The sequence below is a fragment of the Desmodus rotundus genome, chromosome 9 (assembly GCF_022682495.2).
Source record: "Desmodus rotundus isolate HL8 chromosome 9, HLdesRot8A.1, whole genome shotgun sequence".
Lineage (NCBI taxonomy): Eukaryota > Metazoa > Chordata > Mammalia > Chiroptera > Phyllostomidae > Desmodus > Desmodus rotundus.
In genome coordinates, this window is record NC_071395.1 from 51,599,911 (window position 1) to 51,627,743 (window position 27,833).

Consider the following 27,833-nt stretch of genomic DNA (forward strand, 5'->3'; position numbering starts at 1 on the left):
CAAGCGCAGACATCGGATAATAAGTAGGACTTCATGGTACTTCACTTTGGCTAAACCGCCATTTGTCCTTGGCTGGGATACAGAAGCGGAAAAGATGCCAGCCTGTTCTCTATGAAGTCACAGTGCAGTGGGGGAGAAAGTTCGATGTGCTCAAGGCAAAAACAGAGGCTAGTACATGAGCAGAGGTGGTGCAGTCTGGAGGCGCACTCAAGTCCAAGGGGGCGGGGGGAGAGCCTACAGAGGGCCTGGGGGGGTAGGTCTGAGTGGGCCTCAAATGGCAAAGGGCGACAGGATAGTGAGTGGGGTGGGGGAGGAAGAGCACGTCAGGGGGACAGCATGGAGCCGTGCAACAGTCCAGGCTGACAGAGGTAGGGCACTTGGAGCAATTTGGGGGTAGGGGAGTCCAGCTGGGAAGGAGGGGAGGGGCAGGCTAGGGCACACCAGCACAGCCCCAGCATCCTGAGCCCAGGACAGGGTGAGCAGGCCATGATCGGGAGACTTAGGAGCTCGAGGAGGGCTGGCAAGTCCAGGAAGGCTTTTCAGAAAAAGCGGGGCCCGAAGGAAGGCGATGACAGGCCGGGAAAGAAAGACTGCTGGGAGGGCTGGCGGTCCTCGCAGCGCAAGCAAAGGTCTGGAGGCTGATGTGGGACTGAGTGCTGTGTGCTCACCGACAGAAATGGGAGCCGGGGGCTGAGGGCCAAGGTCGAGGGGCCCCAGGGCCAGCGAGGAGGCTGTGGGGCAAGGAGATCACGGACCTGCAACGGCATCACCGACTCACTCCAAGGCCCCATCCTAGGGACGAAGTCAGATGAAGGCCAGCTCCCACGTGAGCTCCCTCACCCCCTGCAACTTCAGGTCCCCCCAGTTCCCCTTCCCTTGGAGTTTTTGCTTCATTTTCCTCTGTTCATCACATGGTCCTCTGTTCTGCTCGCTCAGCTCACAGGTGTGGATCCTGCCATTCCACCTCTACCAAGGCCACTTCTGGGCAGGCCTGCCTCAGGACACGGGACCCCCACCCACGGGCAGCACAACTATGTGCACAAGTCGCTTCACCTCCCCGAGTCTTCGTTTTTGCATCTGTAAAATTGGTGTAACCCATGACCTCAGGCTTGTCAGCAGGATTCAAGGATATTATCTCCATCAAGTGCCCAGTACAAGGTCAGGGGCACACCAGTGTTCGATACGTCCTAGTCTCCTCCTTGCCTCCCAGGCAAGAAGTATCTCATCTATGCCACTTCTGCACTGCGTTTTAAGTACTCTGACTGACTCTAGAGCCAGGCAGCCTGGTTCAGAGCCCAGTTCTGCCACTTACTGGCCGTGTGGCCTCAGGCAAATTAACTTGTCCTCTCAGTGCCCGGTTCCTCATTTGTAAAGTGGAGATTATAGCAATAGCCTGTACCCCTGGGGTTTGCTGTGAGGGTCAAGTTAACACGTCGGGGGGTTAGAGCAGCACCTGCTGGGGTAGTAGCGTCCCAGGCACTAGCCATTACTGGGTTTGCGTCCCTGGTACCTGGCAACGTGCCTGGTACCTGGTAGATGCTTAATACAGATTTTTTTTTTTGAATAAATAAATGAAGAGATAAGGCAACACCATGATGCAAGGGAACACCAAGCTAGGAAGTCACTGAACGCCAAAATGTTGAGGAGCCACCCTCCACCCCCTGCAGATTAAGCGCCTTCCCAAATAAAACCCAGGTAATCCCACACCAAGAGTTAATCCATGCTCCTCAGGTCACTGCTGGTTACCGCCTGGTCTTCCCCCTCTCCACCGGACACTCTCCCCTACTTCTTTGTTTAATCAAAAGAGGAAAGGAAAAGCAGGCATGGGGGTGGGAGAAGGGAGCAGCCCTGGGACACTGCAGGGAGACCAGCATCCAGGGGCAGGAGAGGGCAGAACCTGACTGGCTGCCCCAAGAATAGGGTAGAGGGGGTGGAGCCAACCCAGGCACCGAGCCCGAGTCGCAGGCCAACACAGGAGACTCCGTGGATGGGGCAGACTGAGGACCAATGACCATAAGCAGCAGGAAGGGCTGTCCCAGACCAGACCCGAGTTCCGCATCTTCCCTCCAGCCAACCAGCAGCCAGGCCCCTGCAGGGCACTGGCTCTGGCCAGCCTCTCTGAACCCCGCCCTCCTTGACCTGGAAGCTGGGGGCAGCCCAGACTCTGGCACCTGCTGCCCTCTTGCGGTCACTCTACAGACGTGCAATGCTCCCCACGTTACCTGTGTACAGAAACTCAAGGGTCCCCAAGAACTTTCTGTGACAGCACTTGCCATATCACACTTATTTGTCAATGGATATCTCCCCCTGAAGACTGGTCCCTCTGGAAATCTGTGCTTTAGCCCTCATCCGAAACTGTTTAATAATGTGTGCTGTGAGGACTGGGAATACAAACCAGGAGAAACAGGATACTTTCATGTATTTATTTATCAAAACTTGCACAAACCTGACCTCATTCACCAACACAAAACACACAACCAGGGCACACACACCAGGCCTTGGAGAAGGCTGTCAAGTAATTTGAAGGACAGGAAGGAATGAACACAACAGAGCGGGCTTTGGTTTCATTCACAGGGGTATGGGGAAGGGCCTGGGGAGGGCTCTGGTCCCATGCCTGCAACGGCAGAAGGATGGGAAAGACAATAAACAGAGCCCTCGGCCCAGACGGCTTTGGTACATTTCAGGTCATCTCTGCGCATGGCCCTTAACCAACTGCAGGTGCCAGGAGGGCAGAGGCAGCTGGTGCAGGCAGGCCCAACGTGCAGCCAGAGGGCCCCTCCCACAGCCCCCGGAGCCCCCAGGGCACGAGGTAAAGCTGGGCAGGTTGTGCAGACCCTAGCTGCCCATGTCTGAGGGCATTGTCTTCTTCCTTGTCCGGACCTTCAGGGAGCGTGAGGTGCCCTGTGGGAGAGAGAGAGAGAGTGGGCACACCATGAGAGGTCCAGGCTGAAGGGCCACAGCAGCCCCCCTCTTGCACCTTCTTCGCCACTGACCTCTCTCACCAACGGTTTCCTCTTGATCATTCGCAGGCTCTGGCTGCGGCTCAGAGGCTTCTCTCGGGGCCTGGGTGGCCCCTGGGGCACTGCTTCTGTATCTGACCAGCACTCATCCTCAGTGTCAGTGCCTGGCAGGCCCCCTGCTCTGTACCCTGTGTGGAGAAGAGGGAGGTGGAGGAGGCTAAGCAGGGCATTCAGTCTGCAGGCCTGGGGCTGAGCTCTGGGGGAAGCCACAGCTCACATGGAGGAAGCCAGCCCTCACAGGAAAGCTCTAGGTCCCTCTGCCCACTCACCAATGGGTGGTCTGTGGCGGGGCATCTGGTCCTCCATGTAGAGGGGATCCTGGTAAGTAGGGGCCTGGTTGTCAGGGATGGAGCGGAGGTCCTGCATGGAGAAGCTGCGCAGCCTTCCGGCCAGTGCACCCTGACTCTGCAAGGAAGGGGGGCACTGCATCACCTGCTGGAGGGACAGGCTCCTAGCAGGAAGTGGCCTTAGCCAGGGCAGCTGCCCAGGGAAGTCAAGGGATACAGGTATTCACTGGGGCAAAGGCCTCAGAACTGAAAGCGACTCAGCAACCTTCTAGCTCTGGGTCTTCATGGTAACAACAGGAAACTAAAGCCCAGAGAACGGGAACAGCTGTTCACGGCCAGTGTCAGAGCCCGAGAAGTGTGAACTTCCAGCTCCACACTCCTGCCAGCAATCCCCCTGTCACCTCTTACCCCTGTTACTTGGTATGGACAGCTGTTATCTGTCACTGCACGGACAGAGAGAGCTGGACTTGCCCAAAAGGCACTGGGGTAGGGGCCTGATGGAGGGCGGGGGCCCAGGGCACCTTGGTGGCAGCCTGCACAGCAGCTGTGGCGGCGATGTTGAGGCTCCGCTTCCCAAAGCTGAGCATTGTTTCATAGCTGCGCTCCTTAGCCTGCACAATGTAGGTGTCAATCTCCTACGGAGCAGGGCACAGAGAGTTCAGGGGACAGTCTGAGTCACTCCTCCTCTGGAGACCCATAGAAGTCACTGGATGCCACACCTCCCAGCCCACCCACACTGGGCTGGCAACCACACCAAGAGCTGTGTCCCCCTTGCCCCCCAAGTCCCACACTTCAATGAATAGCCATGCTCCAGCCCCCCCATTCACAAACCAACTTCTAGCTGACTTTTCACACACTCAAAAGGCCACTTACATGTGCCCCCATTTGATTATCCCAGGAGAGGAAGAACAGGTTGTCAAGATCCCACAGACTAGGATTAGAACCCAAGTGTCCCTCCATGCCCTAAGCTCCGGGGCCCTTTCCCTTACACCCACCCCTGTGCTTCACTCCCTGCCTCCCCTTAGGGTACCTTCTCATGGAGGGACAAGGATGGGTGGACAAACTTGCGGTAAAGCAAGCTGGCCCCTCTGGTGTGAGGGGAGAGCAGCCACAGCACGAAGGCCATCTTGATCTCATAGTAGAAAGGGAACCTGTCGGAGCACAGGGGGTACAAGGTCAGCCAGAGAGCCAGTTTGAGGATGGGGCACCCCCTCCCATGGCCCACAGAGCCCCTGGACCCATACCATGAAATGAAGATGTCTGTGAAGGTCTCCACTGCCATGAAGAGTGCAAAGACGATCCAGTACATCATCCACCGGACCTGGGGTGGGGGTTGCGCAGAGAGGTCAGAGGCTGAGCCTGCCAAGCAACTCCCCTGTCCTTGGCTGACCCAGCCCCAAGATGCCAGAGAGCCTGTCCCGCTGCATTCCCCTGGCACCTGGATGGCCCTAGAGAGCTGCCTCTGAGAAACTGCCACTCATTCCTGCACCCAGCCCCAGCAGGCTTCACCCCCCAAATTCCTACTCAGGCATCTCAATAGCTCTCCCTCCATCCACACTCACTGCACTCAGGATCTGCCAGCCAATGATGCCCCTGGAGGAGAGGGAGGCCAGCTCAGACCCTCCCCACCTATCCAAGTACTACCATACCCCCGCAAGGCTGTCATCCCACCCCACCCTAGCCAACTGTCACACTCACATATTCACGAATGTTCTTGGTCTTCACAGCCTTGTAGGAAGCATAAGCTGGGTACAGCATCCCAAACACCAGCCTGGAAGAGCAGCCAGAAAAGCAGAGGGGGAGTATGAGGAGCACCATGCCCTGCCCCCCATAGGTGGTTACCTCCCCCACGGGTTTGCGGTGACAGTGCCTACCCTGTTCTTCCCGCTTGGCTTGCACAACCTGCATCTGAGTCAGTGCCCTGGAGGCCACCTCCCCACCCTGCTGTTTACAAACATCCCCAGCCTGTCCAAGCCTGTCCAGTGGCCCATGGGTACAAGGGCACACACAGCCACTGAACAAGGTGGACGGGTGGGAGGCAGCCTTTTGAGTTGGTGAGAGCACCAGGCTGCCCCCTCCCATGGACATGCAATCAGGCCCAGGGCCACCACACCTGGCACTGCCAAGCTGCAGACAGGGATTTTCAAGCCAGGTACTTAAGTGTATTGAAAGGTGATGAGTAGGACACAGTAGGGATGTGAGGCCAGGGTGGTGAGTCATGTGACTGCTCAGATGGGAAGCAGGCACCTGGATTCTCCGCCCACAACATGCCACAACACCTTGTGTTTGCCAAGGAGCTTAGAGCCAGCCTGTGGTCCTCCACCCCACGCACCTGTTTGCAGTGTGTGTTGAGTCCTAGAGGGGTCGCCATCAGTCAAGGAGGCTTTGGGGGCTGGGGCAATAAGCCCGCGGTGCCCGATGCCTCGTGCAGTCCCGCAGATCCGTTAACTATTGCGGCGAGTGCTGGGGCGGGGTGGGGGGGTGGGGGGTGGGGGGGAGGGAGGGGCGGGGGGGATTGGGATGGAGGGGCTGGTGGGACAGAGCTCAGAAAGTCCCCTTTCCCACCAGATGTTCCTAGGCTCTACCCCAGGGGCGGGGGGGCTGGCACCCGGGGAGAAGGGGGTGTGAGAGCTGTCATACTCACACCACCAGGCTACAGATCATCCTGGACACCATCCTGCAGCCTCAGGGGCGAAGGCTGACCCCCAAGAAGACGCCCAGAAAGACGCTCACGCGGGACTGGAACGGGGTAATCGGCGGAGGTGCGGGAACCAGACGGGCGCTCGTCTTGCCCCGTGGCGGAGTCAGAGCCCGTTGCCCCTAACTCCGCAGAGCGAGGAGACCAGCTGACCGCGGCGAGGAGGCTGGGGCACTGAGGCCCTGACTCGCTGCCAGTGCCGGAAGGCGCGTTCTTCCGCCACGCCGCGCTGCCCAGGCAGTTAAGGCTCCGACCTGGGCTTCCTGCCCTGGAGAACCAGCAGTTCGGCCCTCGCCGTCGCGTCGCTGCGGGTCCCAGGCCGCGGGGGTGGGGGGGTGGGGGGGCGGGTCGTGGCCTTAGCTCGCGCGAGTCTCCGGGTCCCTGGGCGCCAGGCCTCGGGGCGGAGTTTGCAACTCACTTGAAAGTTGCACGGAACTTGGATCTGCCCAACCCCAGGGCTCCGGCGCGTGGCGCAGGCGCAGTGCGGTCTTGAAAGGGGCGGGGCGAGATCCGGGAGCGACCGTCCCGCACCTTAAGGGGCGGGGCGTCTCGGACTCTGGGTTTGGTCAGGGTAGTAACGAAGCTGGCCTAATTGGAAAGATGAGGGGGTGGGAAGCGGCAACAAACAAACTGGGATGAGGAGGAGGAGAAGGTGGAGGAAGCGAAGATTTGGACTCCAGAGTCTCCGGGGCTCATCACGGCCTTCCCCCCTTGCCTCGTTTCCCGTCCGAAAAATGGGAGCGGGCGCGCGATGGTGGAGGTCCCCTTTGAGGCTCAGGCACAAACTGGAAGGGGGCTTGGCTGAGCGCCAGTAAATCCGGGTCTTACCCCACTGGGTCAAGAGCTCAGGATGGCCTGAAAGATGCCGAACTGACAGGAGGAAAAACCGAGAGGAAATGAGGAGAGGGAACCTGAGTGACTCTTCACCCCCATCTGTTGACTTCTGTTTGGGTACCTTGTCAGAGCCCGCAGAGCTGAGGATTTGGGAGATTCTGGGCAGAACCTCCAGTCCGCATGTCTTCTTCACCAGAAGTTTGAAATTCCACCTATTCCTTTGAGCCACGAACACAAATATCCTTGAGAGCTTAATATCACTGATTGCCATTTTGTAGTGAAGTTTTGTGTGCGGGGGTCTTGATCTTTACAAAGATCCTTGCACAGATGTATGTATGCATGCATTTAACCATTTAGGAAATACTCTCAGGGGTGAAAAGTTACATGCCCAATGTCGCCTGGTGGCAGGTGGATAAATGCTGAGCTTGATCACTCTTCTACGGATGGCTTTGGGAGGGGACTTTGGGAGGGGACGGGGAATAAAGACACTCCTCTGGGAGGGAGGTGTATACCTGGAAGAAGGTGAAAGGCTCCAAAGAAAAGGCAAACTGTGCTGCTTCTACAACTTGCCACCTGAGGCTGCATTCTCTTGCTTAGTTCCTCCTTCCCCTGTGAAACTGGGTAGCCCAGCGTCCTCCCACGCTGTACTGGTTGAGCACTGAGCTGTGGGGGTGGGAAATGGGCAGTTACTACTTTTTATTGGAGCTGCATTTAACGCCCACTGCCCCTCAAAAGGATGAAATAAGTAATGACGGGAGCCAGGGAAAGGAGGCTTCTTGGGAATAAATAAATCAATGAAAACATATTGTGATTATACTTAATTATTATCATCATTTTTATTGGTGTGGCTGAGTGTGAGAGCTAGCAGTGAAATCAGCCCACAGGGGAAGCTCCCCCTTGGCCCTGCTGCCTCCCCTCACCTCGCCAGCCCCTTTCCCTGGGCCTGGCTCCCACCCTGCAGTGAAAGAGCAAGAAATGCCAACGGCTGGTATCCCACCATCCATTCCTAGGCACGGTCCTTGGAGAGGAAGGATGTGACCAATGTAGTAGGGGAGCAGCTTGGGGTACGGGGTGAGGGAGGGGGTTGCAGAAGAGGGAAGAGATGTCCATGCTTCAGGAGGGAAGGGTGCCTGGGCTGACTGAGCACCTGTGACTCTCAGGCTCTCAGGTACCTGCTGAAGGGCAGCTTTCATCCCCTCCCCCCTCATTCCAGCTGCCTTGTGACCTCAGCATCACATGCTTCTCTCTACCCCCATTCGCTGGGGAAGAGCTCCCCTGTGCCCACTTTAAGCCCTGCCAGCTGGGATGGTCTCTCACATGGAGACTCCTGGTGCTGATGACTGTGCTTGGGAAGTCTAAGGGACAAGATGTGAGAAGTCTGCTGCTGAGAGCAGGGCTCAGCATGGAGGGGCATGAGGCTGGCAGCTGGGGGTCACCCTCTTCAGCTTTGGTAGAGAGATTGGACTCTGCCTCTCACGGCCTTTGGTCCTGAGCTGTTGACATAATCACCCAGTTACACTGGGTTGCTAAGCAGCTCTCTGGACACATGGATGACCCCCAGGGCACCTGTAGAGAGCTGGACATTCAGGGAGAAAAGTGTCTCCATTCTTGGGAAGAGCCCTGGGAGGGTGAGGGACAACAGAGTGATGTTTACCTTTCTACTGGGCAACAGAGTGCCAATGGGTCTGGGAGACTCAACACACTCTACCTGGCAACCTGTCCCTGGTGCAGTACAAGGGCCCATTCCCCATATGAAAAAGCAGGGCGAGCATTCCCAAGACAGTGCGGCTGGGGGACCTGCAGGGAGCCTGCTAAGCCAAGAGCACATGAATGTGGTTGGAGGAGGTGGAACCCCGACACATCACCTGTGAGATTCCCCATTATGAGGAGTGGTCAGGGGCAGGCTTGGCCTCAGAGGCCACAGGTAAGACGTGAAGCACAGGGACCTTGAGACCAAGGATGTCAGTTCTCCCCAAAAGGCACCTTTCTTCTCTCCCACAAAGCAGTCTTCTCTGAGCCACCTGTGCCCCGTATAGTCAGTCCTACAGACCAATAAAAATCATATTTCTGCCCTGGCTGGTATGGCTCTGGATTGAGCGCCAACCTGCAACCAAAGGGTCACCGGTTCAATTCCCAGTCAGGGCACACGCCTGGGTTGCAGACCAGGTCCCCAGCTGACGGTGCGTGAGAGGCAACCACACGTTGATGTTTCTCTCCCTCTCTTTCTCTCTCCCTTTCCCTCCATCTAAAAATAAATAAATAAAATCTTTTTAAAAAACCATACTTCTGTGGCAGACATACTCTCCCAAGGACCTTGCATATGTTACTAGACTAGATATTGAATGCATTTAAATCTCACACTGACTCTGCCAGGTAGGTACTGTGACTACCCACATTTTACAGACAAGGAAACAAATACAAATAGGCTAAGAAATGTGGTTGAGGCTGCCCAGTGAGTAAGTGGCAGAGTCAGGATTCAACAAGTAGGATTTGTCATCTGTGTTGCCAAAGAAGCTCAGGCTCCAGAATCAGCTCACACCCAGGGCAGAGGGTGGCAGTGATGACAGACATTTGCCCAGCAGAGGGGTGAGGAGGAGAGGGGTTGCTGAGCCTGTCTTTGGCCATGTTGACTGGAATGGACAATTGTGGTCTCCAGGAAGGAACGTTTGGGCACGAGTCAGCTCCGGGTGGTGGGGACTAGTCACACTCACCCAGCACCTGAGTGCCATCACCGTGAACTCCTGACCCCAGCCCCAGCTGACCTTGAGGGTGCCCACTCCCCCCTCAGAGGGAAGGGAGCGGGCAGGAACAGGGTCTGATAGCTGACACTGTCCTCTGCGAGCAGGAGGGCCAGACAACATGCTCTGCTCTTCACGCAACAGCTGCTGCTGAGCATCGCCACTGGACACCTGAGAGCCGGCAATGGGGTGGGAACTTTTTATTCGAAGCAAATGAATTACAGCCCTGCCCCCAAGTGCCCCACCCCAGCCCCTCATTCTGCCACCAGACGCCCCTCACACAGTCTCGGCACAGGGAAGAGCCTCCCCTCCCATGCCTCCTGCACCGAGTCCTGCCTCACAGCTGTGTGTCTCCAACATACAGCAGAGGGCAGCAGAAGCTCGGCTCCCAGGTGCCACTCCACAGGGCCCTCGGCCCTCTGCCACCCAGTTTGTCCTGAAAGGCAGTGCCCCTGGGGTGTGCATCTGTGGACTGGAGGGGCGCCAGAGCCCCCAAGTTGCTCTCCAGCCCAGCTCTACTCCTGCACCCCCCAGATGCCCCGAGTGCTTGCAGGGTCCCTGGCCGAGCCAGCTCTGGGACATAACCAGAGGGCGCCGCTCAGGGTCCACATCCCAAAGGAGGGGCTGAACCAGGGGGCGGGGGCAGGGGTCTAGGCCGGGACAGACACAGGAAGGAAAAATAGAAAGGCTTTTGTCTGGGTGGTCTCCTGTTTGGGTGACAGGGTCAGGGCACAAAGCCCCAGTGAGGACAGAGCCAGCACTGGGAGGGAGGAAGGCGGGGTCTGCCAGGGCTGCTGTTGTTATTGCTTTGGGTAGAGGGGTTGTGCTCCCAAGAGGTCAAGCTGGTGCCCAGAGGCAGTATGAGGACACCAGGGACAAGCAGAATAGGGTGGTACCGTGCGCCCCCTCCAAGCAGAGAGGCAATGTAATGGCGGGGAGACCCTTTGGCCACGCTGAATCTGCAGGTGTACACTAGGAAACAGGGGAGTGGACAGGTGTGTGTGCATATGGCTAAGGGTGTGGGCCAGATCCCATGTGTACATGCAGGAGAAGTGGAGAGTAGGTGAGTGTACCCGCAGCAGAAGGCTGTGGTTGTGGCTGCAGTGTGGGGCGTGAGCAGGTTAAATGGACCCCTGGAGCACCAACAAGGAGAGACCAGAGTGTCAGAAGGATCAGCCCAAGACCCTCCCTCCTGGCATCCCTCCCCCTCCCCAGGCCAGAGCTTGTGGAAGGCAGCAGTCGAGGGGGCCTGCAGATAGGGTGTGGGGTCCACGGGTGTCCACAGACGGGAGGGCCCCGGGCACTGGGTTGCCTGGTGCACGTACGCGTCCTCATGCTGATTACAACTATGGCAAGCAGCTCTGGGGGCCAGTCCACGCGGTGCCTGTGCTCACCAGGAGCATGTGTGAGGTTAGCTCCACGTGTCCTCAAGGGCACGCACACTGCTCACGCACAGGCTCGGCAGCCCTCTAGGCACTGAGGTCCACCACCACGTGCCGGTACACAAGCGTTTGTCCCTTGAAGCTGGGGGCCAGGAGCAGCTGGGCATCCCCTGCAGGCATGTAGCAGAAGGCCCGAGGGGCCTGCACCGCCAGCTCCTGGAACCTGACAAACTTCTGCCGCCCTTCATCCCACTGGTAAATCTGGGTGAAGGAGAAGTCGCTGCCTAGTGCCAGGTAGCGGCGGCCACCCACAAGGAAGGGCTGCAGGGCCAGCGAGCCCCGGGAGGGCAGGGCCTGCACCTCAGAGAAGCGGGTGCCCTCCCAGCGCAGGATCTTGGAGTCCCCTATGTATCGGCTGAGGCACAGGTAGCTGTCCCGCCCAGCACGGAAGTGTTTCACAGCCTGCGCGTCAGGCACCTGAGAAACCTCACCCTGGGCCACAAACTGCTTCTGGGTTCGACTCCACTGATAGATGACTGGTGCCTGGGAGCTACTCGACACAATCAGCCGAGGCTTGCCCTCACCATCCACAAACTCAAGGTCGGTATCACGGTGCCAGGGGTGCAGGGCCTGGTGGGAGTAGAAGCCATTCTGGTGCCAGCGGTAGAGGCTGGTGGCACCTGCCTTGGAGCTGTCGGCCACGGCAAAGTACCAGTCACCATCTATGCGAAAGGCCTCCAGGTCATTGGGCTTACGCACGCGCTGAGGGTCGATGTCCTGCAGCTTGGTGAAGCGTGTGGTGTTGGGGTCCCAGTGGTAAATGTAAGAGCCACCAAACAGCTGGGCCACCACCACATACAGCTGGCTGTCCACCACCATGGGCTTGCAGTGCACGGCCGAGGAGGCTGCCGGGAAATTGGGAAGCGGCGTCAGGCGACATGGGCAGCTTCATGCCCCTGCCCAGCCTCAGAAAACAGGATCAGTCCCCTCCTGCCCTGGGCATCCACCCTGGTCCCCAGGGCTCAAATATAAGCTGACACTGAGCACAAAATAGGCATCCCTAGATATTGATCTACAGTTTAACCATAGTATCAGTTATCGAATTTGTATTGTGTGCAATCAGTGTGCTAAGTATGAACACATTGCCCCAATTAATCACTCTGAAATACTCCCTATCATTTTGCCATTTCACACAGAAGGAAACTGAGGCTCAGCATCTAAGTGACTTGCCCAAAGCCACCTGCTGGCAAGCGGCCAGGAAGGGGAAGGAGGGAGAGTTTGAGCTCGTCCACAGCTGTGTGAAAACTGACAGCTTGATATCTGGAGAGCTGTGTATGAAAACACATTCTCCCAAGAACTCCCACTTTTGAAAGGCTTTTATGTATGAAAACAAATGTACTTGTGCTCAACCAGACTGATCTGACCCGTTCCCAGGCACCCAAAGCATATGGGGCCACACTCCTCACCTGCCCTGGTGTTTCTGGTCATCGCCTTTGACCACCCTCCTGCCCACCCCGGCCCCTCCCCTGCCCAAGGGCAACCCACCCTCAGAGTCAGGCTCTGGCTCTGGCCGCCCAGCCCCCCCCGCCCCCCCTCGCCCCCCTGTCACCCCGCTCCTGAGCCACCACAGCTCAGACTGTCCTTGCCCCAACACCCTCAAGCGCCTCAAACTCCAGCTGGCCAAAACTGAGCTCATATCTACCCCCAAACCTGCTCCCCTCCCTCCCGTGTTCATGATGTCAATTTGTGGCTCCACGTCGCCATCCCATCCAGAAACCTGGGAGCCATCCCCAACACCTATTTCCCTGTCCCTCACTCACCCACAGCTGATCGGTCCCCAAGTTCTGTCAGCCCTCCCTCTGCTTTCTATTGATAGTACAGTTTGTGTAAGATCGGTGTTATTTCTCCCTTTAGTGTTTGCTAGAATTTGCCAGAGAAACCATTTGGATCTGGAGTCTTGCGGGGGTGGGGTGGGAAGGGCAGTGTTAATAATGACTTCAAGTTCGTTCATAGATATAGGACGATTTCAATTTTCTGTTTCCTACTGTGTCAGTTTGATCCTCTTTTCTAAATGTAGCCCCATTTTCTAAATGTCTCCATCCCCACTGCTACTGCCTCAGTCCAGGCTCCAGCTGACTTCCCTACCGGTGTCCAGCCCCACGCCTAGCCATGCTCCACAATGCTCACAGAGGGAGTTGTCTAAAATATAGATTGGATTGGCTCACACACTTTCTCAAAGCTTGCCAATGACTTGGTCCTCATCTCTCTCAGGCCTGCCACTGTCCACCTTGAACCTCATGCTATAGTCAGATAAGCTGCTTATTATGTATACATGCCTGAACTCACACGATACCCTGTTGCATACCTTCTTGACATTGCTCATGCTGTTTCCTCTGCCAGAACATCCTTCCCATATTTATTCTCCTAGCTAAGTCTCCCTCAGCCTTCTGGACTCAGCTCAAACTCAGTATCTCCTCTTTTTCATTTCAATGGCACCACCCAGTTACTTAAGCCAGGAACTTAGGCATCACCTCTGACCCCTTCCTCTCCCTCATCCTTCAAGACTCGGTGTAAGCATCCTCTCCACCAGGAAGCCTTCCTTGATTGCCCTGGGTAGGTCTCTCCTTTGTGCTTCCAGTGTATCGTGTTCATATCTCCTTCCTAGCACCAACCTATTATATAGATGTTATCTACATATGTATCTGCCTTCCTCCAAAGACTAGAACATTCTTATGAGCATAGGCCATGTCTCATCTGTCCCTCTCCCTAAAGGACCTCAAGAAGGAGAAGAACAATGGAGTACCCCACTCCCACCCAGTTCTCCTAGCTGGGGCCAGCACAGCCAGGCTGGGCACAGGTACCTGGGATTCTATCATAATCTCGAAGCTGCCGTTCAACGTAGTCCCACTTGAGGACAGTGCAAGCGCTGGCACCCGGCTGGGCCAGAGCCACGTAGAGGTCGCTCGAGTAAAGGAAGGGCTCAGCAGACACAGCTGGGAAGGACAGGGTCTGGTACAGCACAAAATCTGCGGGGACGGGGGGTGTGGGAAGGAAGAAGAGAAAGAGCTTTTTGGGTGGTAAGGGCTGCTTAGCAGGCAAGGCTGGGGGCGGGGGGGGGGGGGGGGGGCTTTGGCCATGCCTGTGGAGCTGCCCTGGGGAGGCCTGGCCTGAGCCCCGAGGCAGGGGCCCCTCCCACCTGTGGTGATGCAGTCGAACTCCCGCAGCGGCAAGTCCTGCACCTTGTGCTCTCGGAAGCGGGGTGGGCTGGCGCAGTAGATGGGGGCCGCCGTGGTGTTGGTGTGGGCCAGCCACTCCACCAGCCACTTCACCTTGCAGTCGCAGTTGAGTGAGTTGCCCCGTAAGTCCCTGATCACGAGGGTGGCGGAGGGGACATAAAGAGGAACAGGCTCTCAGCTGCTTGGTCCACCCAGGCCCTCAAGGCTTCAGAAGTAGATATTGTCAAGGCTGCTGCTGTTTGCTCACATGGCGTTTTTGTGCCCCTTAGAAAGATGTTCCCCTTGGGGTGGATGCAGCCCCAGGGACTTGGGCTTGGTCATTGGAGTGGGGGCTGGGTGCAGCCCCTACCTGCCTCCTTAGCCAGGTGCCTTTTGCAGTGTATAACCTGCTTAGCCCTGTGCTGCACCCCGCTGCCCCCCACCCATCCACAAGCCAGGTCTCTTGTGGAAATACCGATCGATGACTGTGGCTATGCTATCGGACTTTACTATAGGTTCACATTAAACATACATTTAGAAAGCACATGTTTAAAAACACACACATAGTGTCTCACGTGCACTTTAAGAGGGCCCACAGATGCCATGAGGAGCCCCAACTTGGAAGGCTACCAATCTATATATAACTCTACCTAGCCTGCCGGAGCCCTCCCCCCACCCCAAACCAAGCCCTGGTTGCCTCCCAAGACTCTTCCCAATCCTGGCTCCCACACCACCCCCTCCAGGGACTCGCCCCTTCCGTGGCACTGTCCACAGAGCTAGGACTCAGGCCTTACAAGTCACTCAGGATGTCCAGGGGCCGAAAGATGTCTCTGGGCAGTGTCTGCAGGTTATTGTTGGCCAGAGAGCTGCAAGAGAGACCTGTGGGTCACCTGAAGATGGTGACCAGGGACAAAGGCCACAGGAGCCAGGGATGGAAGTGGGCGGGGGGTGTGGTGGGGTGTTTGGCTCCACGAATGAATGTGTGTGGGAGGTACTTACAGATGTGTTAAAGACTTGAGCCCTCGGAAAGTGAACTTGGATAGTGCCCAGATGTCATTGTTCTCTATGAAGCTGGAGGGATGGGAATTGACTCAGCCACCACTCGGGATCCCAGGACGCCCTCCCTCACTGATTTCCCTACATCATGCCCGGATTCCAGCCCACGGTCCCCAGACAGGCTTCCATTCCAAATCTGGTGACATTAAGCCTGTGGCGACAGGGTATCCAGGCAGGATGGTTTAGGCAGAGGGATGGAGGAAATGACCTCTGCCCGGCTTGGGTCCTGCAGTCAGAGGACTAAAGGGCTGTCACTTCCCCAGCCTTCTTCCTTCAGCCTCCCTCTCAGCCCGCCCAGGACCTCCCCTATCGTTCCCACACACAGGTACTGCAGGTGCAACAGTCCAGTGAAGGCATTGTCTCCAATCAGTGTGAACTTGTTGGAGTTGAGTAACCTGGAGAGACAAAGGCAGAATTAGAGCTCCCAAGGGCGTGCCTACTGCCCCACCCCAGGCTTCCTCACAGCCAGCCTGCCCTGCCTCCCACCCTTGGGACCCGAGCAGAGAACCCATAACAGCCTGAGTAGCAAGACCAGGCAGGGGCCTGTTTTAGTCCCAGAAACTCCTGCCCAGGGGTCCATGTTTGCTCCTGGGGTGAAAACAGTCGGCACAGATCTCTCCTGGCAGGCTAGGTCCTTACCACTGCAACTCTGCTCTGTCTCCCACTCCCACCCAGGCTCTGTCCAGTCCCTCTGGGGCTGATGCTGAGAAGGAGGTGGGGTAACCCACATGTACGCTCTCCTATGACTGGGGCTTTAAATGTAAACAGCCCCGTTTGGAATCCTAGCCCTCTAGTCTTCCCTCCATTCAGCCCCCAGCTCTTTCTTCAAGTGCTGGGGTCACCTATCTCTAAGACGACCCCTCTCCCCTGGTGTCCTGAGGGGCACCAGTCCAAGTTATTGCATCCAATTCCTTTGGGTCCCTAGAGGGGGTAAGTCCATTCCTAACTGGGCCCCAAATGCCGACTTCTTGGCTTTGACATGCAACCCCTGCCCTCCTTCTCCCCACCTGCTGTTCCCTCCACCCTTCCTGACTCCAGGCTGAACCACCTTTTGTGGCATATCCCATTGGGGCGACAGTAGGGGTACCTGTGTCTTAATCTCCAAAGGCTACCTACATGGGCTCTCCTCTCCCCATCCAGGATCTGCCTGTCCCCTCCCACTGCCCTCGCCAAGCCACCCCCTCCCCCCAAGGCCCTGTCCTTACAGGAACTGCAGCAGGGGCAGGTGGGAAAATGCTCCAGCCTGGATCTCGGAGAAGGCGGCGTTCACCAGTGTTCTGCAGGGGTGACCGGAGTCAGTGCTGTGGGGGGTACGCAGGGCCCCTCTGGGCTGTCTTCCGCTTCTCCCACTGCCTGCCTTCATCATTGCCCTCCCCTACTGCCTCCCTGAGCACCAATGGCCCCCAGCTCAGCTTCCCCCAGCCCGAAGAAGGTGCCATTAGCCACACTTTGCAGATCCCCCAGGAGGCTCTGGGGTGGGGGTGTGGATTAGCATTCTGCTCTCAAGAACTGCACAGACAGTCTGGTCTACAGAGGCCGCTGCAAGTGAGACAGGATGGCTGGCTGGGTGCAGAGTGGCTGAGAGATCAGTGGCAGGCATCAGCCCCTAGCCAGGGTGCTGTGTGTGTATCTCACTCCCACCCCTCCCCCTACCACCTCCCTCCCTCCCCCTACAAGAAACCTTTCTGCTCTTGGTGTGACATCACAGGCAGGAGCCCACATGCTAGGGTAAGCAACCCCCATCCCCCCGACCCCCGCCCCCAAGTCCAGAGCCCAGCACACAGTAGGTCTTATTGGCGTTGCTGGTGCTGATGATTCATTCTTGGCAGTGAAGTCCTGTTTTCCCCAGCCATGGCTGCTGAGCCTGCAGGACTGCACAACTCCCTGCCTAGCTGATACCTTGAGTGTCGGTCCCGAGGGCCCCCTGGGGTCCTCCTGGCCCCCACAGTCTGTGAGGGGGAATGGGGTTCTTCCCATCGCTTCCCGGAGTGGTCCTTGCCTTCCTCCCGCTCTGGGCTCACCACGCTGCCACCCACCACCTCCCCCAGGGCTAGGGCTGGGCACTCACAGAGAGATGACCTCGGCGGGCAGGTTCCTGGGCACTGCTTTAGAGTCCACGCAGAAGGCCGTGTCCCTGGTGCAGGAGCAGCTGGGTGGACAGGGGGGCGTTTTGGGGGGCTTCTTGGCACTGACTTGCAGCATCAGGCAGAAGCCCAGCGCGGACAGCGCCAGCAACGGGAGCCCGGAGCCCCGCCTGCTCCGCAGTCCCGCCATGCTGCCCGCTGGCTCTGCCTCGGGGCCTGGCCGCCCCCGCCCCGCCGCTCCGTGCCCAGTTGCGGGTTGGCACCGCCGGGCCACCAGCAGCCGCTGCGGCAGCGAGGAACCGGCTGCCCGCCACGGAGAGCGGACTCCAGTCCTCCGTGCAGCCTGCGCTTCCCTGCCCTGCTCGCTCGCGCGAGCGACGCAGATGGACGCGCGCAGCGAGCCGAGCGGAGCGCTGTCGGGCTGGGGTGGCCGCGGACTGCGGCGGTGGGGGCACGCAGAGCGGAGGGGGAGTCCCTTGCCGGGAGTATCAGAGAAGGGAGTGGTTGCGGCCCTGACCGCTCTAGGCTGCATGCCCCGCTGGCAGTGTCTGGGCCATCTGCTTGTGTGTCCGGTACCCAGAGCGTCTGTGCGCGACTGCACGTGTGTGCGGTGACGTGTGCATCCTGGGGTGGCATGGCCGTTTGCGTGTGTGCACACCTGTCTCTGCCGGAGCAGGCACAGATTCCCTCATGAGGCAGGTCCGCTCCGGGAGCCAAGTGCCTCTGCACCCCGGGCGGGTCCTCGGGACACACCCTCTCGGCAGATTCTCGGGCATGCCATAGGTGACAGGTGTGTATCTGTGTTCACGTATGTTTCCACGGCTCATGAACAGAATGTGCCTTGGTGTCCGAGTGAGCTGAAAGGGGACAGTCGTCCCTGCAGCTGGAGCGGGAATGTGTGGAATTCCGGAGCATTTCTCACTGCCCAATCACAGCCTGCTGGAGCTGGGAAGAGCATTGGCAGTCTTCCATCCAGACCTTGGTTGAACAAATGAGGAAACTGAGACCCAAGTCTAGAGGAAAGGAGCCAAGCGTGACATCACACCTACTGTGCGTTGTGGACTCTACTTAGTTACCCTCTCCACCTTTTGAGGTCGATGATATCACCCCTTTTCAGATAAGAGGAGGGAGGCCCGTAGTACCAGGAAAAGAAAGTGGCAGAGCAGGGGTTTACACCCATCCTGCCCAACTCCCAAGGTCGCAGTCACCCCTGCACCCGGGGGCTTCTCAGAGCGCGGCCCAGGCAGCCCAGGGGCCCCGAGCAGCTTCCAGGGACTGTTGGAGGTCAAAACAATTTTCCTATTAACATTAAGACATTATTTGCCCTTTCCACTTTCACGTTCTCACAAAGTGCCCTGGGAATTTTCCAGAGGCTGCGTGCTGCATCTTCTATTAGGCCAGAAATGAAAGAAATTTGTAAAAATGTAAAACAATGACACTCTCTCTCTTTTCTTTTTTTGCTTTGTAAAATAGTTAATTCCATTAAAAAGGTTTGTTATGTTATAATATATAATGGATTTATTGTTGCTATTTTAATTTAATTCATTGATATTTTAAAATTTCTCAGTGAATACCAATATGGTCAATATTATATTAATGCATATAACTCACAGAAACAAAAGTTATTTGGGGTCCTTGATACTTTTTAAGGGTGTTGAGGGATCCTGAAACCAAACAGTTTGAGAGTGGCTGCTCTTTACCATGCCACCTCTTGGCCCGGGGTGGGGGGGTGCAGTGATCACGGGGGAGACTGTCCCAAGAGCTCCTGGGTACTGGGTACAGGACGGAGGGGGCCTGGAGGTCAGCTGGTTGGGCTCCCCATCTTGTGCTCTTTCCACATCGGTCCCAGAAACCTGGACCACTGGGAGTGAGATGCTTCCCTGCTGTCCCCAGCCTCTGCCAGCAGGGGATTCTCTGGTCTGAGCTCAGTCCATGCCAGGGATGCCCCTGCCCTTTGATGCCCACTTGCCACTGCTTTTCAGCTGCCCGGGCTGCCCTCCCACTCCAGCTTGTGGGAAGACAAGCAATGGGGGTGGGGAGGGTGGCAGGGGCAGCTGGGCAACCATCCCTGCTCGTCCCTGGCACAGCTCTGCCCAGGACACAAAGAGCAGAGTGAATCCTGTCCCACCCCTACAGCTGAGGGTCTGGAAGGAGAAAAAAGGGGACACACACAGAAGCAGTGGCTACCATGGGGCTCTCCACTGTCACAGTTCTCAGAGGCATTAACCCAGACAGAAAGGGGGGCTGGGTGCTGCTCCTACCCAGGGAGGACAGGTGCCCAGGGAGGCGAAGATAATGATAATCCTGACGATCAGATTTTGACATCGCGATGTCATCCTATCCCCACTAGAGCTTGGAGAGGGGGACAGGACAGGCAGCCCCAGTCCCATTTCACAGATGAACGCTCAAAAGCCTAGAAAGGCAGAATATCTCATTCAGGATCCAGAGCCGGCCAGTGATGTGCTGAGACCTTCACATACTGATGGAATGAACTATTGACCCCTTTCGAGTAACCCTCATGTTGGGCCACGACAGTCCCCCTCATGTTGGCCGATGACAGCCTTATCATTGACTATAATTACTTGTCGGCTGTGTGCATGCTCCTTGCCCTGCAGCAGGTCCAAAGAAGTCTCAGGAATGCTTGATCCCAGGGAGGGTCACACAGCTGACAGCCAGGTTGGGAAGATAAACACCCACGAGCTCATGAAAACGACAGTGCTTGCTAAGTGGCAGGTGAGCGTGCAGCAGGGAGCCTGGGAGATTTTGGAGGAGGAATGAGGCACCTTGGGCTGAGCAGTGAGGTCACAGAATGGGTGTCCTTGGTTCTTGCTTGGCCTTTTAGGGTAGGTGGTACTCTAAGAGTTGGAGAGGCTTTGAGGGTGGGCTTTCCAAGACGGAGAAATGGCCTAAGTAAAGGCCAAGAGATGAGAAGACCACAGCCAGAGGGCCGGGGTGTGGGGCAAGGGGACAGCTATACCTGCCCAGTGAAAGGTCCCTCCCACCTTCCTTCTCTAAGGTTCCCAAGACCTCTACCAGGTTAGTGCCAGCCTCTGAACTTCCTTCGTGAAACTGGAAGGCATCATTCCTTTCCAACCTCCGAACAGGCAAAAACAGGTTAAAAAAAAAAAAAAAAAAAAAAAGAACTACAGCCTTCTGGGAACTAGAGCCTAAGGGCAGCCTGCAGGGAAGACTGAAGACCCAAGAGCAGCAGCTTCTCTCCAAGAAAGAGCCCCATCTCCCTTCACCCAGTTGGGACGGCGAGCCCTAACACAGTGCCTACTCAGAGCAAGCCCACAGCTGGACAGGGTGGCCCCAGAGATGCCCAGAGACTCCGAGATGCTTGTAGTTATCCTTGGCTCTCCTACTGGCCTGCTGCCCACCTGGCATAGGCCCAGTATGGGCGAGTCAGCCCATCAATCCCAGTGTTGCCAGGACGACCGGGGGTAGGCAGTAGGGACCCTGGGGGTGGGCACTGCAGGCGGCTGTCTCCTGCATCTGGCACCTGCACAAAGCTGAGGCTGCACACAGCTGAGGGGATCCTCCCCCCCCCACACTCCCTCCTCTTCTTTCACTCCCAGGACACTTGCTGCTAAGGCTTAGGCAAATATTTAAAGGGGCAGTTGGAGGGTGAGGAGGGTGGTGGGAGCAAACATTTCCTTCCTCCTCTCTTCCTCCCACCGCAGCTCCTCAGGGGCTTTCAGCTCGGATGCCATGCTATTGTGCAACCTGGAGGCTGAAGGCTCTCCAGGGGGAGAGGGGGCCTTTGTGGGGACAGGGGAACCTGCCAGGGCTGGAGTACTGGGGGTCCCCTCATGATTAAAGGGCTGGGCCAACGTGTGAGGGAGCCCCCAGGTGACAGAAATTGAGGCGAAGCGTTGGAGTTACACTATAAGGAAGATAAGAGAGGAGACCAAGAGAGGAGCACAGTGCGGGGCTGACTTACACGCTCATGAAAATTGAGAGGTGAAGGTGCCAGAGAGTGTGCACCTGGCCCCGCAGGCAGGGGGAACCTGAGGGACAGGGTGCTGCCATTAGCAGGCTTGTTTAGCACCATGAAGTCACGGAGATGGCTTTGGGGGAAGAGCAGGAGGAGATTGAGGGGAGAAGAGGCCCACAGAGTGGATCCTCTTTGGGGGAGAGGTGTTCTCAGGGCAGATTTAGGGTCAGAGGGTATAAAGGAGGAGTGCAGGGAGAAGGGCGAGGGCAGCATCAAGCAAATGGCGGATTCCAGGGCGAGGAGGCTGGGAGCCCTCAGTCCCAGCTCCGTGCAAGGCTGCCTGGATGGGAGGAGGAAGTGTCAGGCTTGGAATCTGCTATTAAGAGCCTTCAGTCTGATCTGTGAGTCGTTCACCACTCACTTGACACAGGAGACCCCACAAAATCATGCAAATCAAGAGGCTCAAATCTTCACGTTTACTTTTAAAATGCTCATGACACGGCTTACGCCACCACGGGTATGAACATCCAAAGGCCACCAAGGATCTGAAGGGTGTCAGTTGACAGGAGCAATGTGTGCCTTTCGGTCCTCACAGTGGTAGAGTTGGAAGGCGTGCCCAGGCCAAACGGTGGGGCTGGACACGGGGGCTGGCCCGAAGAGAGTGCTGAGCTCGTGCCGCACACGCTTACACACGCAGAGTGGTGCCGAACTGAGGGTTTAGGCGTAGCTTGTCTGCTCATGGAGCACATCCGGGGGAATGAAGCCCCCGAGACAGGGCATAACTCACAGAGCTCCTGAGCACATGGACCCCCACGCAAGCTCCCCCACCACACAGAGCTGATCCTTCCAGAAAAAGAGCAGATTGTCCCTGAACCAGAAGAGGAGATCTCCCAGAAAAACAACAACAGCAACAACAAACATCCCAGAAGAAACTGAAGAACCAAAAACTTACGGCCCAGGAATAAACTCAGCATAAAGTAAATGCAAATTAAATCAAAGCAGAGGGGAAAAAGCCTTCAGCTTTTAAACTACCTCATAGCAAAGAATGAAAAACCTCATGATAGTAAGAACTGGTGACCAGAGGGGACTAAATTTTCAGCATTCCAAAAAGCATGGCTGGGGGCTTAGTCTCAGGCCAGGACAGAAGTGTGGGAGACGGAGAGGCAGGTAGGGTACTTGAAGTGACACCTGACGCTCCAGACAGCTTAGGGACCATTTAGGAACCCCCACACCAATGCCTTCAGCAGCGCCCTCTCTGGGTCCCCAGTACTATCTCCTCCCTCCCCTTCCTGAAGCTCACCCCTATGCTTGGGGGACCTGCTGTTGGGAGAAGTGATGGACTCCCTGCTGGGTCCAACTCTTGGCTTCCCGAGAGGTTTGGCCTGGCAGAACAAGAAAAGTCACAGGACTGCAGGGGCAGATGCCAGCAAGAAAGGCGGGCACGCCAGGAAGACACAGAGACAAGAGGCACAGATTGCCCAAGGCAAGTTTGCTCAGCTCACCCAGCTTTGCCCTGCTGGGGCCAAGAGGACTCATGTGCCAAGGCCAAGGGCCCTTAGGTGCTCTTGAAGCTGGCTTATCAGGGCCTTGGTTCCTGAGGGCCAGGAACAAACAGGCTTCAAAGCCTAGGGCTTGGCTGGCAGATGGGGACCAGGTCCTTCACCTCTGTCCCCTCTACCCACTGGCATATATAAAACCCTAGTTACACTTGGGAGTTGAGGAGGGGAAGGGCCTGCAGCAAGATGGATGTGGGCAGCAAAGAGGTCTTGATGGAGAGCCCGCCGGTGAGTGTGATGTGTGTGTGTGTGTGTGCATGCATGTGGGTGGTGGGCCCTGCCTCTTCCAACTGTTTTCCTCATCCAAGTGCATTCATCCAACCCACCCAGACAGCGCTGAGTGAGGGCAGGGACATCAACCGCTGAGATAGAGTCCCCTGAGGAGAGAGAAGTGGCCACCAATGATTCCAGTATAAGGGGTTGAGTGCCACCACAGAGGTCGGCAAAAAGAGCAGAAGAGGGCACTGAGGAGGGAGCCATTACCTGGGGGGTCACAGGAAGCTCCACAGAGAAAACAACATTCGAGCTGACCCCAGAAGGGGAAGTGGGAGCTCCCAGGGGGAGAAAGAGGAAGGCGCTGCAGAAAGAGGGGTGGTAGGTGTAAAGGCATGAAGACGTGACGGAGCATGGATTCCTCGGGGTACGGAGAGGGACTGGGCATAGCTGGGGAGCCAGGGGTTTGGAGGAAACAGCAGGAGGTATGACTGATGAAACAGGCTCTTCTGGGTCTCTCCAAGCTAGACCTCGTTTCTAACCATCTATGAGTTTGTTGGAATCCAGGGCACCTCTTCCAGGAAGGAAGCCTTCTCTGATCTCCTTATCCCTCTGCACGTCCATAGCATTGGTAGCATTGGTTGCCCAGCCCTGGAAGGGTGTGCAGGGAGGAGAGGGGGCATCCTCATGACTTTACCCCTGACTCCTCCCTGTCCCACCACATCAGGACTACTCAGCAGCCCCCAGGGGCCGGTTCGGCATCCCCTGCTGCCCTGTGCACCTCAAACGTCTTCTCATCGTGGTTGTGGTGGTGGTCCTTGTTGTCGTGGTGATTGTAGGGGCCCTGCTTATGGGTCTTCACATGAGCCAGAAACACACTGAGATGGTGAGCAGGCCTGGGATGGGGTGGGCGGCGGGTACCAGACCTGTCAGAGAGACTGGCTGGGGGGCTGACAGATAGCAAACTGCCCAAGAGGAATGAAAGGAGGAGGCCAGGGGCACCTCATGGAAGGACAGAGGCAGGGACAGGGTGGCAAACCTGGCCTGGGCTTTTCCACCAGGCCCCTGCTCTGCCCCACACGGGGCAGCCTGGTCCCTCCAGCAGCTGATTCCACTGGGTCTCTCTGAGCTCTAAGGGAAGAAGGAGTTGCATTTGAGTACAGAGGACTGAGTGTGGGCATGGGCACCAAAGTGGGGAAAGCAATGCCAGGCAGCACTGTGCCCTCCCCCAGGTCCTAGAGATGAGTATTGCGGGGCCGGAAGCCCAGCAACGCGTGGCCCTGAGTGAGTGTGCAGGCACCACCGCCACCTTCCCCATCGGCTCCACCGGCACTGCAGTGTACGACTACCAGCGGGTGGGTATCCCTGGGCCCTTGACCTGGCGCCTGGGGGACCAATGACAAGATTCTCCGAGACCCAGCCAGCTGTGCCACTTCGTACACATCCATCTCCCTCCTCCCCCAACCCTCCTGCCTGCCCTGGTTGTGTCTGCACCCCAGCTTCCAATATGACTCCTGCCTGTGGCCAACCTAGAGGGAGATGGCCCAGGATGAGGGTTAGAGTGAGCGAGGCAGGGCCTTCCTGAATAAACCTGGGGTCCCTGTGCCCAGCTCCTGATCGCCTACAAGCCGGCTGCGGGAACCTGCTGCTACATCGTGAAGATGGCTCCAGACCTCATGCCCAACCTTGAGGCTCTCACTAGAAAGCTGCAGAACCTCCAGGTGGGTGTGAGGGTGAGGAGTGGGTTGTCTCCCTCCCAGGGCCAGCCGCTGGGGGGAGCATTTGAGACAATGGCTATTTGTCACCTGTAAAGCACTTCTCCTGGTAGGTTGCCAGGTGAGTGCCTCTCTCTAGACTCACCTGCAACACACCTACCCTACCTATTCCCCAGCACTGCCTCAGCACCCCACCACCAAGCTGCTGGTCTCAGCTGAACTCACAACCACCAGGGGGCTTCTGACCTCAGTACAGCCTCTCTCAACTGGTGAGGAAATCGAGGCTCAGAGAGATTGCCTGGCACTCCTGAGGTCCTACATTAAGGGCTGTGAGTGAGACAGTAACTCAGTTCCCAGGCTCCAGATGAGGTGCTCTTTCCAGGTCAAGCCTGCAGTGCCTCCCTCTAAGCTGGGCCAGGAGGAGGACCGTGATACCTCCTCAGTGTCCTCCAGGAACCTGGGCTTCCTGGGCCCCACCCTGAGCACCCTGTGTGGCGAAGTGCCACTCTACTACATCTAGGACCCCTCAGGTGAGCAGGTGTAGCACCAGTGCCCAGGAGGGCTTGGGCCACCTTGCCTTGTCAGCTGGCCTGGCCTAGGGGGATCCATTGAGGCCAGTCACCTAGGGAGATCAGGGGAGGGAAGGTCCACAGACATCCCCCCACCCCCACCCCCACCCCCACCCCCTCTCCCTCACAGAATAAACAGTGTTTCTTTGCTTCACAGAGCCTGCGGAAGCCTAAAAGGGGCAGAAGACTCCGTGTGCAAAGGGTCTTTGGCAAACAAGCAGGAAGCTGCGCCTGCCACCCCGGAGGGACTAGCCCTGGAGAACGGGAGCTGTGGGGAGAGGTGGGAGCCAGCAGAGGTGGCTCCTCGGGGACAGGGGGGCCCTATCACAAAATAATAAAGCAGCCTGATTGAAAAACAAAGGGTGTCCCTCTTCTCTCCGCCCAAACCCCCTCTGTCCTGCTCTCGGCCGGGGTGGGCTAGGGGAAGGGCAGGGCATTGGGGAGCAAAGGGGGCTTTCCCGTTCTCCCAGTCCCAGAGTGCTGGGTGAGAGGGGGGCCGGGAGCGATCCACGAGCTTTAAGCGCCCTCCAGTGGTGTCTTCCGAGGGAGGGCGAGAGAGAGAACTCCAGGACAGGCACCGAGATGGGAGCAAGGGCCGAGAAAGGAAGGGCCCAAGAGACGCAGTCTGAGAAGCGAAGGCAGAGACCTAGGGACAGAGCGAGGAAGAGGCGGCGCGAGCGACCTGAGGACGTGTCCCGCACGGTGGGGAGCTCGGGCGGGGCGCGCACAGAAGAGGCGCCGCTAGAGGGCGGCTGGCGGGGGCGGCATCCCAAGGCGCGCACCCCTTCCCGGCCCGCGTCCCGCGTCCCGCGAACCGAGCCCCGGCCGCCCAAGCCTCTTCCCAGTGCCGGCCGGGTGTTCGCCTTCCCCGCCCCGGCTAGAGCGCGGCCGGGTCCGGCCGATCTCGATCCCGACCCGAGGGGGCCGAGCTCCCGGCGAAAACCCGCCCCCCAGCGAGCTCATTTCCCTAAAGGGGAGGAGGGCGAAGGACGGAGGGAGGGAGAGAAGGAAGGAGAAAAAGAAGGGAAGGGAGCGAGCGGAGAGACTAGAGGGGGGAGCGGGCCGGGAGCGGGTGGCCGAGGGGCGGGGGACAGGAAGGAGGGCGTCGGGCGCAGGGAAGGAGAGAGGTGGGGAGCGCAGGGGGAGCGGCTGGCGGGGAGGGAGCGCCGCCCCCTCGCCTTCAGCGCTCCGCTTCCCCTGGCCCGCTCCCGCGTCCGGGCGCGACCCGCCGCCGCCGCCGCCGCTGCCAGCGCGCCCGCCGCCGCCCGCGCGCTCGCCGCCGCCAGCATGCCCGGGGTGGTCCGCCTGCCGCTGCCGCTGCTGCTCGGGCTGCTGCTGCTCCCGCGCCCCGGGCGTCCGCTGGACTTGGCCGACTACACCTACGACCTGGGCGAGGAGGACGACTCGGAGCCCCTCAACTACAAAGACCCCTGCAAGGCGGGTAGGCAACCCCCTCCCCGCGGCCTGCGGGGCGCGAGGGCCGGCGCGGGCAGCCGGGGTTCGGGTGGGGGAGGACGGTCCGGTGTGGGAAGCCGGGAGCTGCCTGGTTGGCAATGCTGTGGGGAACAAAAGAAGGAGGGAAAGAGGGAGGGGAACTTTGGGGGACTTTCAGGACTGAACTTTTGCGCTGTTTGTGGAAGCCTCTGCTTCCTGTCTTCACAGAGGATTCCTAGGGGTAAGCTCCCTGGGTCCCGAGAGAGACCTGCGGCCAAGGAGGCTTTTCCTCCTGCAGGAAACTTTTCTGGCCAAACTCCCGTGAGAGAGGGAGAGAGAGACAGACAGACAGAGAGCACGAGCCTTTCCCTTCTCCCTAGTGTCTGGCTCCAGGACACTGGTGTTTTCCAGCCCATCTGGGCTGCCCCCATCTGCACATCTGTCTCCTGGGTCCGGGGTGGCCCGCATCTCCAAGGAGCAGGTCTCCGTAGGACCTCTCCCACCCCAGTGGAAGAAAAGAGGTTTTTGAGGGGTCCTCTGAGATCATGCTCACTGAGTGTCTCTTGGTCCCCACCTGCGCAGTGGCTTTCTAGGATGGAGGAGACAGCTGTCAAAGTCAGAGAAGCCAGCGCAGGTGGGGGACTGGCCTCTGCCCTTGTGGGCCAGGGGCTCCCACCAAGGCTGAGTGGGAGGAAGGGGGGAAACACAGAAAACTCAGACACTGTGTATCTGCTCCCTCAGTCCACAGACACGGGAGGGTTATTAGCTGAGGTCAAGGCCCTGGGGGGGAGGGGTGTTCTTTGTCCATGAAGACCCTGTGTAACCCCTTCACTCCTGCTGGGCCCAGAGGGGTGTTGCCCCTGCACTGACCAGATGGCCGGGCACTCTGGCTGTTTGCGTGATCTGATGACCCCAAACAGGCAGCCTGGGACACGAGAACACACAGGGCATCAGAGAGCAGAACCGTTCCTCAACTTCCTGCCTCTGACTTCAGCCTGTCCCCGAACAGCCAGAGGCAGTGGCACGGCCCCTGGGGTCCTAGGGGTGCCTGTGCGTGGCACACAGGGTTGGGAGAGCAGGCTGCTGGAACCGTGA

General features: G+C 57.9%; 4 protein-coding genes across 11 annotated transcripts in view; 2 read left to right on the forward strand and 2 right to left on the reverse strand.

Annotated features, from left to right (window-relative positions):
- Window positions 1-2,675: 2,675 nt before the first annotated feature.
- On the reverse strand, window positions 2,676-6,090 carry REEP4 (receptor accessory protein 4). 4 transcript variants are annotated; one of them, XM_045195861.3, is made up of 9 exons: window positions 5,952-6,088; window positions 5,640-5,662; window positions 5,006-5,078; window positions 4,552-4,628; window positions 4,338-4,458; window positions 3,829-3,942; window positions 3,290-3,425; window positions 2,994-3,148; window positions 2,676-2,901 (listed from the first exon to the last, which is right to left on the reverse strand). In XM_045195861.3, the coding sequence occupies exons 3-9, from the start codon at window positions 5,063-5,065 to the stop codon at window positions 2,836-2,838; spliced, it is 729 nt and encodes a 242-aa protein (XP_045051796.1). In that variant the 5' UTR covers window positions 5,066-5,078; window positions 5,640-5,662; window positions 5,952-6,088; the 3' UTR covers window positions 2,676-2,835. The 4 variants fall into 4 exon arrangements, with proteins under 4 accessions (XP_045051796.1, XP_024416536.1, XP_024416535.1 ...); XM_024560768.4 differs by lacking the exon at window positions 5,640-5,662 and having other exon boundaries at window positions 3,290-3,419; window positions 5,952-6,090; XM_024560767.4 differs by lacking the exon at window positions 5,640-5,662 and having other exon boundaries at window positions 5,952-6,090.
- A 4,083-nt stretch (window positions 6,091-10,173) lies between these two features.
- LGI3 (leucine rich repeat LGI family member 3) lies at window positions 10,174-17,886 on the reverse strand. Of its 2 annotated transcripts, XM_053911975.1 has the most exons (9): window positions 17,299-17,886; window positions 16,436-16,507; window positions 15,554-15,625; window positions 15,174-15,245; window positions 14,969-15,040; window positions 14,156-14,325; window positions 13,821-13,985; window positions 11,719-11,864; window positions 10,174-11,589 (listed from the first exon to the last, which is right to left on the reverse strand). In XM_053911975.1, the coding sequence occupies exons 1-9, from the start codon at window positions 17,844-17,846 to the stop codon at window positions 11,047-11,049; spliced, it is 1,860 nt and encodes a 619-aa protein (XP_053767950.1). In that variant the 5' UTR covers window positions 17,847-17,886; the 3' UTR covers window positions 10,174-11,046. The 2 variants fall into 2 exon arrangements, with proteins under 2 accessions (XP_053767950.1, XP_045051562.2); XM_045195627.2 differs by having other exon boundaries at window positions 10,174-11,864.
- A 5,086-nt stretch (window positions 17,887-22,972) lies between these two features.
- Window positions 22,973-25,255, forward strand: SFTPC (surfactant protein C). 3 transcript variants are annotated; one of them, XM_024560943.2, is made up of 5 exons: window positions 22,973-23,035; window positions 23,748-23,906; window positions 24,253-24,375; window positions 24,631-24,741; window positions 25,118-25,255. In XM_024560943.2, exons 1-5 carry the CDS (start codon window positions 22,994-22,996, stop codon window positions 25,253-25,255), a joined length of 573 nt encoding a protein of 190 aa, XP_024416711.2. In that variant the 5' UTR covers window positions 22,973-22,993. The 3 variants fall into 3 exon arrangements, with proteins under 3 accessions (XP_024416711.2, XP_024416709.2, XP_024416710.2); XM_024560941.2 differs by having other exon boundaries at window positions 22,994-23,035; window positions 25,100-25,255; XM_024560942.2 differs by lacking the exon at window positions 23,748-23,906 and having other exon boundaries at window positions 22,994-23,035; window positions 25,100-25,255.
- A 650-nt stretch (window positions 25,256-25,905) lies between these two features.
- The window catches only part of BMP1 (bone morphogenetic protein 1), a 39,208-nt gene continuing 37,280 nt past the window's right edge, over window positions 25,906-27,833 (forward strand). The window contains exon 1 of one of the 2 annotated variants that reach the window (XM_053911141.2): window positions 25,906-26,745. In XM_053911141.2, coding sequence (XP_053767116.1) covers window positions 26,592-26,745 — 154 coding nt within the window. In that variant the 5' untranslated portion in view covers window positions 25,906-26,591. The remainder of the gene's footprint in view (window positions 26,746-27,833) is intronic. The other variant, XM_053911140.2, reaches the window with a different exon arrangement.